Here is a 13,771-nt window from a genome sequence, read left to right on the forward strand (position 1 = left end):
TGAGCAGCAAATCAGCATCACACAGATCCTTTTCCCTCTTTAATTTTAGGGATTTTCAGATATGAACTCTTTAGCAGGCTCCTCTGTATGAGAGTATAGGTATGGAGGTGAGTGGGTGAATGTTGATTTTCCTTGTTGATTTGCATCCCCTGGCTCAACTGGAAGCTTGTATGATCACAGGAATAACTACTTTAATTAATAATCAGTTTTCAGCAATTGACAAAGGTTTACTGTCTGTTTGTAAAACCTCCCAGTGCCCCTGACAGAAGGATCAATAAGCTGTGATCAAAACATTTCCAACTGGAATGTGGACTTATCTTTGGCTCTCACCAACAGTTCCTTGATTTTGCTCATTCTCTTCTTCCACCCTCTGACTCTCTGCCCTGTTCTTGCCCCCAGTTCTGTGTGATCTGGAGCCACGCTGCCTCAGAACTGGGGCCTCAGATTCCCCAGCAGTAAAAGAGAGCTCACAGGATGTGAGCCAGCTATGGCACGTGCAGTGAGGGCACAGTGAGCTCTCGCATGTGACAGGGTCTCAAATACATAAAAACATTCCCACATGTATGGCTTCCTGCTGTTAAAAATAACATGCTCAAACCCTGGAAGTTTACTGCCATTCACTGTGATGCGTTTCCCACAAAGGCACAGCACATGGGATCTGAAGGCAGGCACTGAGTTGGAAGTGACAGAAAAGGTCACATGGAAAGGGGGACAGGGCTAGGGCCTGGGGACCACAGCAATCAATTGTGGATTTACCTTTCTCTGAATACATGATTTATCTATTCTTGGCTTTTAGAAGAGGACATGTGTGTGTCTGCAATATATTTGTGTGACTTGTGGTATTTATGTTGGAGACTGACTCCCTTTCCATAGATAGGGAGAGTTGTTTTCTATCTTCATCCCTGCCAAGGAGGTCTCAGAAATCCCTGCCTGCACTCTCTTGTGGTTCGTCCATGAAGACCTAGGCAAGCATTCTGCCCAGAGATAACAGGGGCATTTCCTAAGCAAGATCAACAAAACTTCACTGTCGGCCTCTGCAGGAGTCTGAGATTAACCTGGTCACCAGACCAGGACTGCAAGGCATTGGCATACAAAGATAACAGAAATGTGAGTATCCTGTCCAAAGAGAAAGAAATAAAGGGAAGAATTCCAGCCCCATCCCACCCTCCTCTTCTTGTGGATCAACACTTTCCTAGGCTGGGTCTCCTACTGGCCAACACTCTAAGCATCTTGGTCTAGATTATTTGTTACATTACAAAGAGAGAGAGAGCGCGAGCGAGAGAGAGAGAGAGCGCTTTGTCCCACATGGGCTGAGTGAAGAGATGAAAGGAGAGAGCAAGCTCAAATAATTCTCATGGTTGAGATATTGAGTCAGAAAAGCTGGAAATTCAGGATGGAGGTTTCTGTTCTGGTGCCAGATTTGTTCACAACCAAACTATGGATCATTTCTTTGCCCGGCACTTAAAAAACAAACCAGTGGAGCTTACCTGTGGCTGAAATCCTTTGAGGTCGCTGGCTGCAAGGTCACTGGCTGTGAGGAGCTGGAAAAGAACAAAGGAGTTTTCCTTAGTGATACTTCTCAAAGTTTGCATACAGTATCCCCAAGACGACTGACTGACCAGCCATGGACCTACAACAGCCTGCACTGGAGCTTCAGAAGCAGAACTGCAAAGAGCACATGCACTACTCTGGGCTAAGAATCTAGGCTAGTGACTTGCCAACTGGGTGTGCACCACATCTCCAGCCTCACCACCTCTCTCTCTCTCTCTGCCCCCTCCTACCTTCTCTCTGTGTGCTACCAGCTCTTCAAGGAGTCTCCAATTAGGGATCATGGGCTATGAAGGGAATTTATCAGTCCACAGACTCCCTGAAATTATAATTATGAGTGACTCTGTAGATGTACGCAAAGAGACTTCAAAAAGTTTGTAGAAATGGGATTAAAAGAGGTTTATCTTGGGGTGAAAATTTTTCATAATATGCATCTTCCATGAACTTGTTCAAGACTTATGTCTGCAAATTTTTGACCAAAAGAAATTAATTTTTAATTCCATTTTTCCACAAAATTTTTGAAGTATCCTTGTGCATTTCTTGAGGCAGAGGGTCCCTGAATTTCTTCTTGCTATCTAAGCAGTTTGTTGTACAAGTCAAGAATGATTGCTTGTGAGACAGCTAAACAACCCAGATCCTCTAAGAGAACTCCATTCTTTCTGTTTCTCTTTCTGTCTGCTTCTCTCTCACTCTCTCTCTTTCAGTTAGACCACTAAAAATGACCCTTACCTCTTCCTATTTACATATGACTCAGCTTCACCTTATCCTATGCTGCATGATATTTTATACATTATTCAGATGTCCATAGCTTACAGTTTAAACAGTTATATAAAATATTAGTGTATATTAGTTTTATACATTTTTGCACCTCTATATTTAATAAATATTAAATGAAAAGACTAACATTTTGAATATTTTTACATGCTATCCATGATTTGGCACCAGAAAAATTTCCATAAAACATATGATTCATTAATGAAATAATCAGTCTTTCTTGTTGCTTTCAAATGTTGGGAAAGTATGGGCCATGGAGAAAAAAGGGCAGATGCTTATTTTGATTCAAGGAGTGTGACTACTAGCTTTGTTAGGCCTGGAGAGCATTTGTGAAAAATAGGAATGATTTCATGTTTTTTGTAACAATATTTTGTTTGGTTCAAGAGAGAGGAGTCATGCTGGGCTCCAATACTTCCAGCCTTCAGAAAAGCTCAACTGGACTTTTTAGCTTCCCTGAATAACTCCACCAAAAACAATACTTAAGTGGTGTTAGAGTTGGGATACAGCAGAAAGAAGGTGGACATGGTAAAAGCTGTAGTTTCTTCCCCACACCCAGTCCTGTGGGACAGACTCCCCAACAAGGATGGTGCCTCCTAGTAGACAGCCAGTTCAACCTCTCTCTCTCTGATTGTTCTATAACAACACAGCAAAGGACCATGAGGCCACCTGGTTGAGTACTAAGAGCCAAATATAATTATAAGACTGAGTTCATGCCTTCCAAAACCCATTGATGGAAGGGTCAGACATGTGTATATCAGAATGGGTAGAGTCTAAGCATCAAGCCGAAGACAAGGTAGAGTGGACAGGGTGCAGTTGTTGAAATAACACAGAGTTTAAACTGATCCTTGAAGGCTCCGAAGGTGGCAGGGTGAGGTGCTTCAGGTAGGAGCAGCTGAAAGAACAAAGATAGGGGGAAAGGAAACAGCAATTCCACCACAGCTCCCTGTGCACTGATGCAACGGCAGGCAGCCACAGCCAAACCGCAGGACAAACGGAGGGAATGATGCTACATCAGGGGGCCCAGCGACACATGGGTTCCTGCTTTTCTTCTTGAATCTTCACAACTTTCTCAAACAATACAAAGTGCTTCCATTTCATTAACAGGAAACCGAGACTTCCAAAAGTCAAATAACATTGTCAAGTTGCCATGTATTGGTCCCATGTATTGGTTGTAGATAGATTTGAGATTTAAATCCCTAATTATATTTTCCCAAAACTCATGCTTTCCCTTCTGCAATAAGATGTCTCTGAATTTTAGCTCATTGGAGACCATTTGTTGAGGAGACATGGCATCAGAGAAACACTGAGTCCCAGAATATTCTTCAAACGAATCACAGGCAGTAAACACAAAGCCTATGTCCCACGAATGCCCTTTAACTAACCCTTCATCTCAGACATTTTCATTTATTTAATTGGTAATGGCCATCTACTCTTTGGAATTTATCAGTGCAACCTATGCCTTGAACTTGAGCTGGGCAGGCTAGGGTGAGGCTGGGGAGGAGGGTCAGAAAGGCTGGGATGAGGTATGGATATGAGAATAACCTTTGCAAGGGTATACCTTCATATGTTAGCATCAAGGAATCAGAGCTCAGATTTTGCAGGGCCTCAGGGCATAGTTGTCAGAGACCTTTCAATAACTCTTCACAGGTTCAACAGGGAGGCAAAGAGGCATGACACCAAAACATCTAGTTCTTCCTAGTCCCGCAGTCATGAGACTGAAAATAAACCACAACAGTGTGCAACGAATCCTCAGATATGCACTACTGCTTTGTATCAGTGATGTTGGGATTGAAAAATGCCCAGCTCCATTTGTTTGACTGCAAATAGAGAGGGAGCAGCTTGGGTTATTATTCATTATGTTTCTATCTCAACAAAGTTAGGATTATCCCTCCCTCCCTCCCTAGAAACCTTAGATCCTCTTTTCTTTGATGTATACAGTTCATTCCACAGTTCATTCTTAATTTTTAAAGTTCTGTTGTATACCATTGCATGTTTTTTTTTTTTCTTTGTTTCACGTAATAAGAACATGCCCAATAAGACGGTGGCTAACAAGACTATGGTTTACGTGTTATTTTATGTCAAGTCTGTATTTCTCAACTCGCTGAGAAGAGTCTGGACATACAATGAGTCACCGAAAAACCTGTTGGTCAAATGACTTAAAAGGAGAGTGGAGACTATTGTCACTTGAGGTGAGGAATAGAATGACTAAATTGCCAAACCTAGAGAACAAAAGTGTGAGAGGCAGACTTAAGGCATCCTTCAAGCTGACAAAAGGAAATGGCACTCAGCACCTAGCATACTTCCTGTATGAAGAAGGCACTCACATAGTTGAATGAATTAATCATCTCTGATGATGGGAACAAGCTCTTCTCTATCTGCTGCCGGTTTTACAAGAGAATACCGACTTAAACCTCAGCGCAAAAGTCCAAGGTTAAATTTAAAGAAGAACAGAATGAAAGAGGTTGAATGGGGAATAAATCTCCAATAAGCAGATAGAGGTCTCTCCTTTTTCTCTGGATGAAACTATAAAATGAACATTAAAGGGGCCCAAAGCAGTCCAGAAGTGTTAGTGTATCTGGTGATGAGTGGGAGGATAAGGAGAGCTGGTTTTAATCCACTAACTTCTAAAACTTCTGAGTTTCTTAATAGAAGATTCTGATATTTCACCACAAGTTAGTGTGCATTGAAGGCACGATGTGACCTAGAAACTGGCAAGGGCAAGCCTTGTAACCTCTCTTCTAAATGCGTCCAAAAAGAACATTGTGCAAGAGGTCCTATCTTTCCTTACAGTCAAGCCATAGCTCCGCACCTGCCTTTCACATCATGGGTAACCAGATGCACAAGATGGTGGGCAAAATACAGCACCTGGGCTGTGAATCTTCACAAAGCTGATGATTTCCCAGAAGTCTACACATTCTGTACAGGGAAAGGGGAAGATGCTGGCCGGGGCACTGAAGTATGGTGCTCAGGTGAGGACACTCAGATCAGAATGTCCTCATGTGGTTCATAGCCACAGACATAAATATGAGGACCCCACAAAGAAGTTCCAGTCTTACAGTGTAAAGGGCTGAAGGAGACAGTTGAGGGTGCTTGGAGGGGACAAGAAAATCACAGTGTCCTCTGTGGACTCAGGATCCAGCTCTGCTGGGGTTTCTGGGGTGAGGGAGACAGGTAGGCAAAAGGACCCCTCCGTGCACCTCTCTCCCACTTCAGCTGAGTGGCTCTGCATTTCCAGGCTATTTCTATGCAACTTCATTTGAAAGCCAATGTTCTGTGACCCAGCAAGGTTTTGAAACTTTATTTTGCACAAGGAGCTAATAAGTGACACTTGAAATATAAAATTTTCAGTTATAGTTACCAACAGCCCTAAGTGGGTTCCCGACTCCTCCAGTGTCTAGCTATACCCCTGCCAGCAACAGCCCTGTCCCATTCAACACTAATACCCAGACACAACTGGCTGTTGACTTCTGTCTTCAAGGTAGGTCAGATGTGCCCAGGAATTCAAGGAAACTGAGACATAGGCAGAAAGAAATAAGCATGCTCCTTCCCTTAAAAACATGGATATCGAAACTTCTCCACTGCTCCGTCCCAACTTTGTCCTCATTCTGTCCCACTGGGGACAGTTCACTACCCATGGCAGCCTAGCCATATGGGGAGAGACTTAAGACAAGGAAGCAGAGAGGAAAGAAAATGAAATTGCCATGGCTCTGGGGACTTCAATCAGGCTGAAGTTAATGAAAAGGATCTTGTCTTTTCCCAGGATGGCTAAATGTCTGCACCCCTCCCAGTAGAGGGCTGAGCTGGTATTGGGGAGAAGGGCAGACAGAATTACATTTAAAAGGCAAAGGAAGGAGAAAATTCTTTCATCTCCCCACTGGAGCCAGGCAGTGTTCCTAGCGCCCTGCTCAGAGTAATCTCATTCCTGACACATCTTATTGCTCCCTGGAACAATCCACACTCAAAATATCAGAAGGATGACCCTGCTTTCCATTTTTGAGAAGCTGCAGCTTTCTCTTGGTGAAAATTCAGGTGGTGGGTTTTGGTGTTTGCTTGTTTCTTTTTGTCTCTATAAACTCCAGGGAAGGTCAGGGGACAAAGAGGGTTAGAGGGAGATGGAGAGAGCCAGAGGACCTGCAGGGGTGAATGAGCACTTCCTCAGTTTCCTTGGCAAAGATATGTTGTTGTCATGTGCACCCCCCACCCTTGCCTCAGCTCTTACCGGGAGTCTCCCTTCAGTTATCCTCACCCCAAACTACCCACAGTGTAGTTGTAACCAACAACCCTTGAGATCTCCATGGGGTAGGACTGTCCCTCTCAACAGCTGCCATCCTGCTTACAAACTCCTATAGCTTCTAAAGCTCTTCCACAGGAGAGGAGGAGGCTGCTTCATTACAGTCCCTGTTCTCCCATCCTGGGATCATCATTTCCCTTCGGCTAGCCCTTTATTCAAAGCAGGCATGACTTTGGGACTAACATACCCCAAGTCCCAAATCAGGCTGATGATTCAGGACACTTGAAGGGAGTCACTGATGCAAGTGGGGGGGGTGGGGTATGTGGATCATGGAGGGCACCTAGCCCCATGGATCTCAGCTTCATGGACAGGCACTGGGTACTTGGAAGCCCATTGGCCCTGGAGTACTCTAGGTCACTGAGTTCCAGAGAAGGAGATGCTGGCATATGCAACAGATGGGTGGATTTATAGCAAGGTAAGTAGGCAAAGGAACAGAGTAAGAGGGCTTTGGGTAGAACACATGACCCATTTTCTACTTTGCCTTTAAAGATACCATCCTTTTATTAAAAAGCCTTCTACTTCATTCCCATTTCCTTTCCTATCTTGTGGTAAATGGATCTTATTCTATCTCTATTTTGAGAGGTATCACAGGCTTCTTACTCTGACTATGGGATGGAAGCTGAATCCTTTCTCACGCCAGCCCCTCAACCCACAAAAAAGGGCAGAACAGCTGATGAGGCAGGCAGTATCTCAGAGAGTGGAGACAAAACCCAATCAGATGTGTTTGAGGATGCTGGAAATAAACCAGCTCTGCTCTCTCCTTGGAAAGAGCAAACTAAGGCTGAGAAAGGTTAAGTTACTTACTCAGTGGAAAATCAGGACAACAATTTCAACCGTATGAACACAATCCAAAGAAAGTCTGAAACACCCAGACACTTGGAGACAGAAGGATTCTGAGAACAGCAGGAAGAAGTTCAAGGTACAGCACAGAGCAACAGCCCTGGAGGCACCAGTCACGGAGGAGCCCACATCTGTGGTCTTGGATGTGGGATAGAACTAACAGGTTATTTCTCTTCACAGGGAAGATGAACAGGACATTTTGATACAGCAGAGCCTTGGACTCACTTTATGTGTGAGCCTTGTTCTGTGACAACTCACTATGGGATCTGTCATGGGAACACTTAACCTATTCAGGTGTCATTTGACCACCTATCTTTTTTTTTTAAAAAAGATTTATTTATTTATTTGAAAGTTAGAGTTATACACAGAGAGAGAAAGAGAGGCAGAGAAAGAGAGATGTCTTCTGTGCTGGTTCATTCCCCAATTGGCTGCAACAGGCAGAACTGTGATGATTGGAAGCCAGGAGCCAGGAGCTTCCTCAGGGGCTTCACACATGGGGGCAGGGACCCAAGGACTTGGCCCATCCTTCACTGCTTCTCCAGGCCACAGCAGAGAACTGGATAGGAAGTGAAGCAGCTGGGACTCCAACCAGCAACCACATGGGATGCCAGCACCGAAGGTAGTGGCTTCACCTACTACACCACAGTGCCGGCCCCTGACCACCTATCAGTAAACTCTGTGTTCTCCCTGGCCCCACTCTTATAGCATCCAAAAATGCCCCTCTCATGTCAGGGCTGAAAAAGAGATGGAGGAGGAAGTATCTAGTCTCTTCTCTCTCTCTCTCTCTCTCTCTCTCTCTGTCAGCAACTTTCCTACAAGTGCACACACTCACAAACCCCTAAAAGCTTGTGTGCATTTTCTGCAAGAAACCATAAGCAGAAGGTTAGAGGGAAGGACAGGGAGATGGCTCCATTACTACTTTGCAAACAGGACTCTGTAAAGACAGTCATCCAGACTGTACACCAGTTCACCATCCCAGTGAGAATGAAGTCAGATTCACATCCTAGCTAAAGGTAAACAACCTTCCAATTCAAAAGGCATTGGTTTTAATTGCCAAGGCATTTGTGATGGGCAGAGACCATGGGTCTGACTTTGCAACAGGCTAAGAAGCTATACACATGAAGCTGTTATCCTAGCTGAGCTGTGTCCTTTTACTAAACCCTCTCAGTCTCCTGGAATCGTAAAGGTTAAACCTGAAACCACTGACACCGCCAGTCTTCATTTCAGGCTCCCTGCCCAGGGAGCAGCAAGTATAACTAATAATAACTTTGTATACAACTCCATACAAGCTTAGTCTTTACTGCTTACATTTTTTATTACATTTAAATGATGGGGTTACAATATTTAAAGGTAAGATCTTTAACAAGTTCCCCTGGATATATAGTCTAAAGAGATTTCATCTATGTCTATATCTATATCTATATCTATATCTATATCTATATCTATATTTATATCTATATCTATGAATCCATGTGGAACCTTGTACATGGAACCCATGGTTTGTTTGAGCAGTATTTATATTTGGCTGCTGTCCAGGTCACAGCTCTTTTAACTTCTTGATGGACAAGTCTTTAATCCTCTGTGTTGCAGATCAGAGCTATAACAACTAATACCTAATGAAAGAAGAGGCCCCTGAAATCCCTAATCTAGAACTCACTGATATGATGAGTCTTGTTTTATTTTACCCAAACCTGGTAAACCTATGAAAACCTCTTTTTGAATTCTCCAAGGAGAATTCTTTCTACATCCATTGTTCCTCAGACCAAGAAAACTGGATTTCATCGAGGGCATCTTGTGTGGTATTGGGCAGGAGGCTTTTTCGGGCAAGCCTAGAGTCAACCAGCTGAGTAAGCATTTCAGTAAAAGTGGCTCAGGAGGTTTAGGTAGTCTCTGAGGTTAACAGCTAGCAGGTGCTGGAATGTCTTTTGAGCCTGGTATGGCCAACATGGGTTCTTCACACTTATACATCAAAATATCCCGTGAACTTCTGGTTCTTTCTGAAATGTGTCTTGTTGGAAGTTCTGCTAGGTCCTCTATAATGTTCCTGACACTTTTAAATGAATCATGCACAAGAAACACATAGAACTATAGTTTTCAAACTGTGCCCTAAGAAGCCCAGGATTCCATAGAAGGGCCTTGGGGACGTTAGTTGGATGAGACCCACTGAGGTAGGGCATTCTATGCTCCCACTTTACCAAGAACAGCACAACTCATACTGGTATTTTATATATCATTTCCATATTCAAATCTATTGGATTTAAATTTTTATAAAAAGAAAATTTTGAAAACCATATCTCAGAAGGGAAGGTCTCTGCAAAGGTAAGCAAGCCCTTAGTGTTACCAGAATTTACCTGGGGAAACAGAATGAATCAGTTCCCCTCTTTAAAGATGCTAACATAGTCTTAATAGAACAAGACTTGGTGCAGAACTATAACAGTGCCTTTGGACTTGAAGTGACTTAGTCATTGGCAAAATGCTTTCTCTTCCTTTCTTTACACTTTCTGCAGGCAGTGATGCTTGCTGGCTTCATCCAAAGTTCAGCAAACTACACGCTTAAGAAAGCACAACTAATGGACCAGGGAAGGAAACAGCTAAAGACGTGCTACTTCTCAGGACCACATTGCAGGCTCCAGTTCCTTTCCTTCTCAAACAATTAAGAAATCACACTGGAAGCATTTGTGGACTCTTACCAAAGTCCGTAAAAATCCAGTAATGGAGGTCCCTTCATTGAGCATTTGCCAAGCCAAGATGGACATTGAGGGAATACTCACCCGCGTTACCCCCTTTCCAGTATTCGTGAATTTCTGCCTAGATCTGACCTGATGATCTACTGACTTGGCTCAGATGAATATCAAACTTTATAATTTATCCCCAGGAAATTGATTTATACCCTTACGCTCACTTAGCAGCAATGAATGGAAAAGTTAGAAGGTGCTCACTTCAGAAAGTATCTGAATATGGAGTCAAAGGCTCTGCTTCTCAGCTCAGTGTAGCCAATTTGGCAAAGAGTCTGAGTCCCTGGGGCCAAATGTGGAACCATTAATCACAATTACAGGTGGATCTGAAAGGGATGAAGCCAAGCTGGACCCAATGATAGCTCAACCTTATAGATACAGGCAGTCATAACATGTATGAGCCTCAGGTAAAACAGAAGGAGCTCCTCCAGAAAGCTTACCCTGAACTCTGGGCAATTTTAATAGGAAAAATAACTGCTTTTTCAGAGCCTACTTATGCCTGCCACTGTCCCACGTAGATGCTTTAACTTCATTATTCCTCTTAAACTTCACATTATCAGTGTAGGAGAGTATTATGTATTCCAATTTATAGCTGAGAAAATGGGCTCAAATTGGTTCAATAAGTCACCCAAGATAATGGAGGCAAAAGTGGCAAAACTGGAAATCGAACAGGGCTGTGAATCATAGCAAGTCCAGTGTTCTAAGCTATCCATGACTCTCTCAGGAATTCCTTCTTAGAATGCTGCTATCTCCCTCCCTCCCCTGGTATGGCACCCAGTGCCATTGGTACTACCATCTGCCAGACCCAGGTGCCTCCCTATGCTGGTAAGAGTCACGCTTCCCAGAAGCCCCATGCAACATCACAGTGTAAGCATCTAAACTAGCATCCCTGCCTTCCTGATTTTCTCCTCAGCTTTTCTGAACTCAAATTTTGTTGCAAGGAGCTTTACTCCTGAAGCTAGAGAATCAAGGAAATATTAGAGTGTAAACTCGCTGTACACTGCTGTGTATATTGTTAATTACCATGCTTTTCTTCTCTCCCTAACCAAGTTTACTCTCCTGTTCTTTCTCATTTTTTCTAGCTTCCTTCCTTCCTTCCTTCCTTCCTTCCTTCCTTCCTTCCTTCCTCCCTCCCTCCCTCCCTCCCTCCCTCCCTCCCTTCCTTCCTTCCTTCCTTCCTTCCTTCCTTCCTTCCTTCCTTCCACCTCTCTCTGCTACTTTCTGTCTTCCCTTCCAGCAGATGAAGTCATGCCAAATTCCAGACACTATTACAGATGTTAGGAATCTGCATGCACCAGCAAATACTTTCTATGGATTGGTTAATGGCATGAAATCTTCTCAAAAACCTCATAAGGTAGTATACTGATTTGACACACGAGAATAAAAAACTTACTCAAAGTCGCAGGGGTGTAAGCATCAGATCCAGAAGACACACTCAATTCTCTTTGAATCCTAAGTCTATGTTCATTCTCAATACTGTGTGCATGTGGCCCTGCTAGCAATCTAAGTATTGCCACAGATCACCACATCCCACTTACAAAAGAGCTTCACTTTTAGATACTAGCTAAGATTGACAATAGTGAGGCATTTATAAAAAAGGGTAACCAATCATGGGAAGGGGATATCTGATTCTTGAGGAAGAGTAGTAGCATTATAATCATGCAAGTGGATAATTTTGAATAATACAGAGAAATGGGAAATCCAAAATAGGTCTGTAATTAGAGTCAGGAAACAGATGGCTATCATGTAAAGTTCGAATTCCTCACAGCATAAGAACTAGAATGAACACATCTAGCAATGACCATCCTGTGCCTGACAGAACACAGGGGCTGGAAAGCAGGCTGCAGGACCTTCAGGAAGGCAGACAACAACCATCTCTATCCAAGATAAGAGAAGTGAAAGGCAAATTGTTCCCCTTCTTGGCCAGAAACAAAGTCCACAGTACAAAAATTTTAGACAACATCTATTGTATCTCTGTTTATAGTATTATTCAGTATTTTTAAAGTCACATCAGATATTCATATACTTATAAACCAACTGGAACCCATTTGCTTATATATTTTGCCATTGGTTGAAGTGAAAATTTCAATGAATAGCCTCTTGAAAACTGTACAACCAACATGCAATCCCTTCCTGGAACAGCCCTGCTAGTGAATTAGTATTACAGGCCCCGTAAGGGCTGGGGATGGGTCTTGCCACTCCCTGGGATTGGAAACTCCGAGAATCAAGACATTTGGCTGTTTCCAAAATGAGTCTTCACCACTGACAGGATTTTACAGGATCTGAAGATGTTTCCAGTATATTAAGAAAACAAAACATCTTGGAAAGCAGGACTAGATTCTGAGAATGACAACTATAAAGAAGGCATGGCTCTTTAAAGCACACGTGCAAGCTGCTACTTTAAAAAAAAAAATCTGTCTCCCTCGGGCTAGTGGTGGTGCAGTGGGTTAAACCACTAAATGTGATGCCCGCATCCTATAGGATCTCTGATTTGAGCTGCTCTGCTTCTGCTAATGCACCTGTTGGAGAAGCTAATGCACCTGTCGGAGAAACAGAGGATGGACCAAGTACTTGGGTCCCAGCCAGCCACGTGGGAGATCCAATGGAGCTCCTGGCTCCTGTCTTTGGACTGGGCTAGTCCCAGCCATTGCAGCAATCTGTACAGTGAACTAGTGGATGGAAGATCTCTTTCTCACTCTGCTTCCTCCCACCATAACTCTGGCTTTCAAAAGAATAAAATAAATTTAAAAAAATCTATCTCTTGTATTTCATCTCAGACTTATGAAAACAGCCGGCTCACCAGTAACTCATCTTTGCTGGGGTGCACATGTATGTTTGTGTCTCAAATAATCCCTGCCTCAACCAACCACAGTTTGCTATCTTGGGCTAAAAACAGTTTCTGATTTCATGTTCAAGGACTCTGTGATCATCTCTGACCTATCTGGAAATGGAGGTTTCTTCCTTATCAAAATGACACAGTCAAATGTGGACTACATATCCTCAGACCTTATCCCCAAATAAGGTTTCTTTTCATATTTCTCCCTGAAATGACATGTGTGTCTGACTCACAGTCCACCCATTGTTGGACAAATTTGCCCAGAATTTCTGGCTGACTAAGTAGGAGGGTGTCTCTCTATACTTTGCCCACTGAGACTGAGCAAAATGAATGCAATACACAGATGCTACATCAGCAGGACTGGAAATAGCTGCTAACTCAGTCTCAGACCCCTTTGGTAATCACATGCCCAAGCCCTTTATTTATAGCATACATGAAAGGCCCACCACAGGGGTTGGCAACGTTCACTCTGGCAGCCACAGTTGTAATTCACAGTAGCACAGCCTTGGATAAGTCACATCCCTGCCTGGTCCTTAGTACTGTGCACCTCTAACACAAGGAGCCCTACAAGACCCCCTCATGATCTGACAGTCTGGGAAAGGCTACAGATGGCCTACCATTCACCCAAGGCAGCATCAAGCTTCATACAAACTGTTTTCTGCTCAAAGGGATTATTTATGACTCAACCAGTACTTCAGGGTGAGCTATCATAGCAACAATGATGGAGTACTAGGACTCCGCACAAAT

At 43.4% G+C, this 13,771-nt stretch overlaps 1 protein-coding gene across 2 annotated transcripts in view; it reads right to left on the reverse strand.

Annotated features, from left to right (window-relative positions):
- SETBP1 (SET binding protein 1) overlaps positions 1 to 13,771 on the reverse strand; it is a 386,548-nt gene that overhangs the window by 192,846 nt on the left and 179,931 nt on the right. For both annotated transcript variants that reach the window (XM_008261251.5, XM_017344139.4), the window contains exon 3: positions 1,488 to 1,541. In XM_008261251.5, coding sequence (XP_008259473.1) covers positions 1,488 to 1,541 — 54 coding nt within the window. The remainder of the gene's footprint in view (positions 1 to 1,487; positions 1,542 to 13,771) is intronic.

Source organism: Oryctolagus cuniculus, chromosome 10 (genome assembly GCF_051225735.1).
Source record: "Oryctolagus cuniculus isolate XC-2025 breed Fujian yellow rabbit chromosome 10, ASM5122573v1, whole genome shotgun sequence".
NCBI classification, from domain to species: Eukaryota; Metazoa; Chordata; class Mammalia; order Lagomorpha; family Leporidae; genus Oryctolagus; species Oryctolagus cuniculus.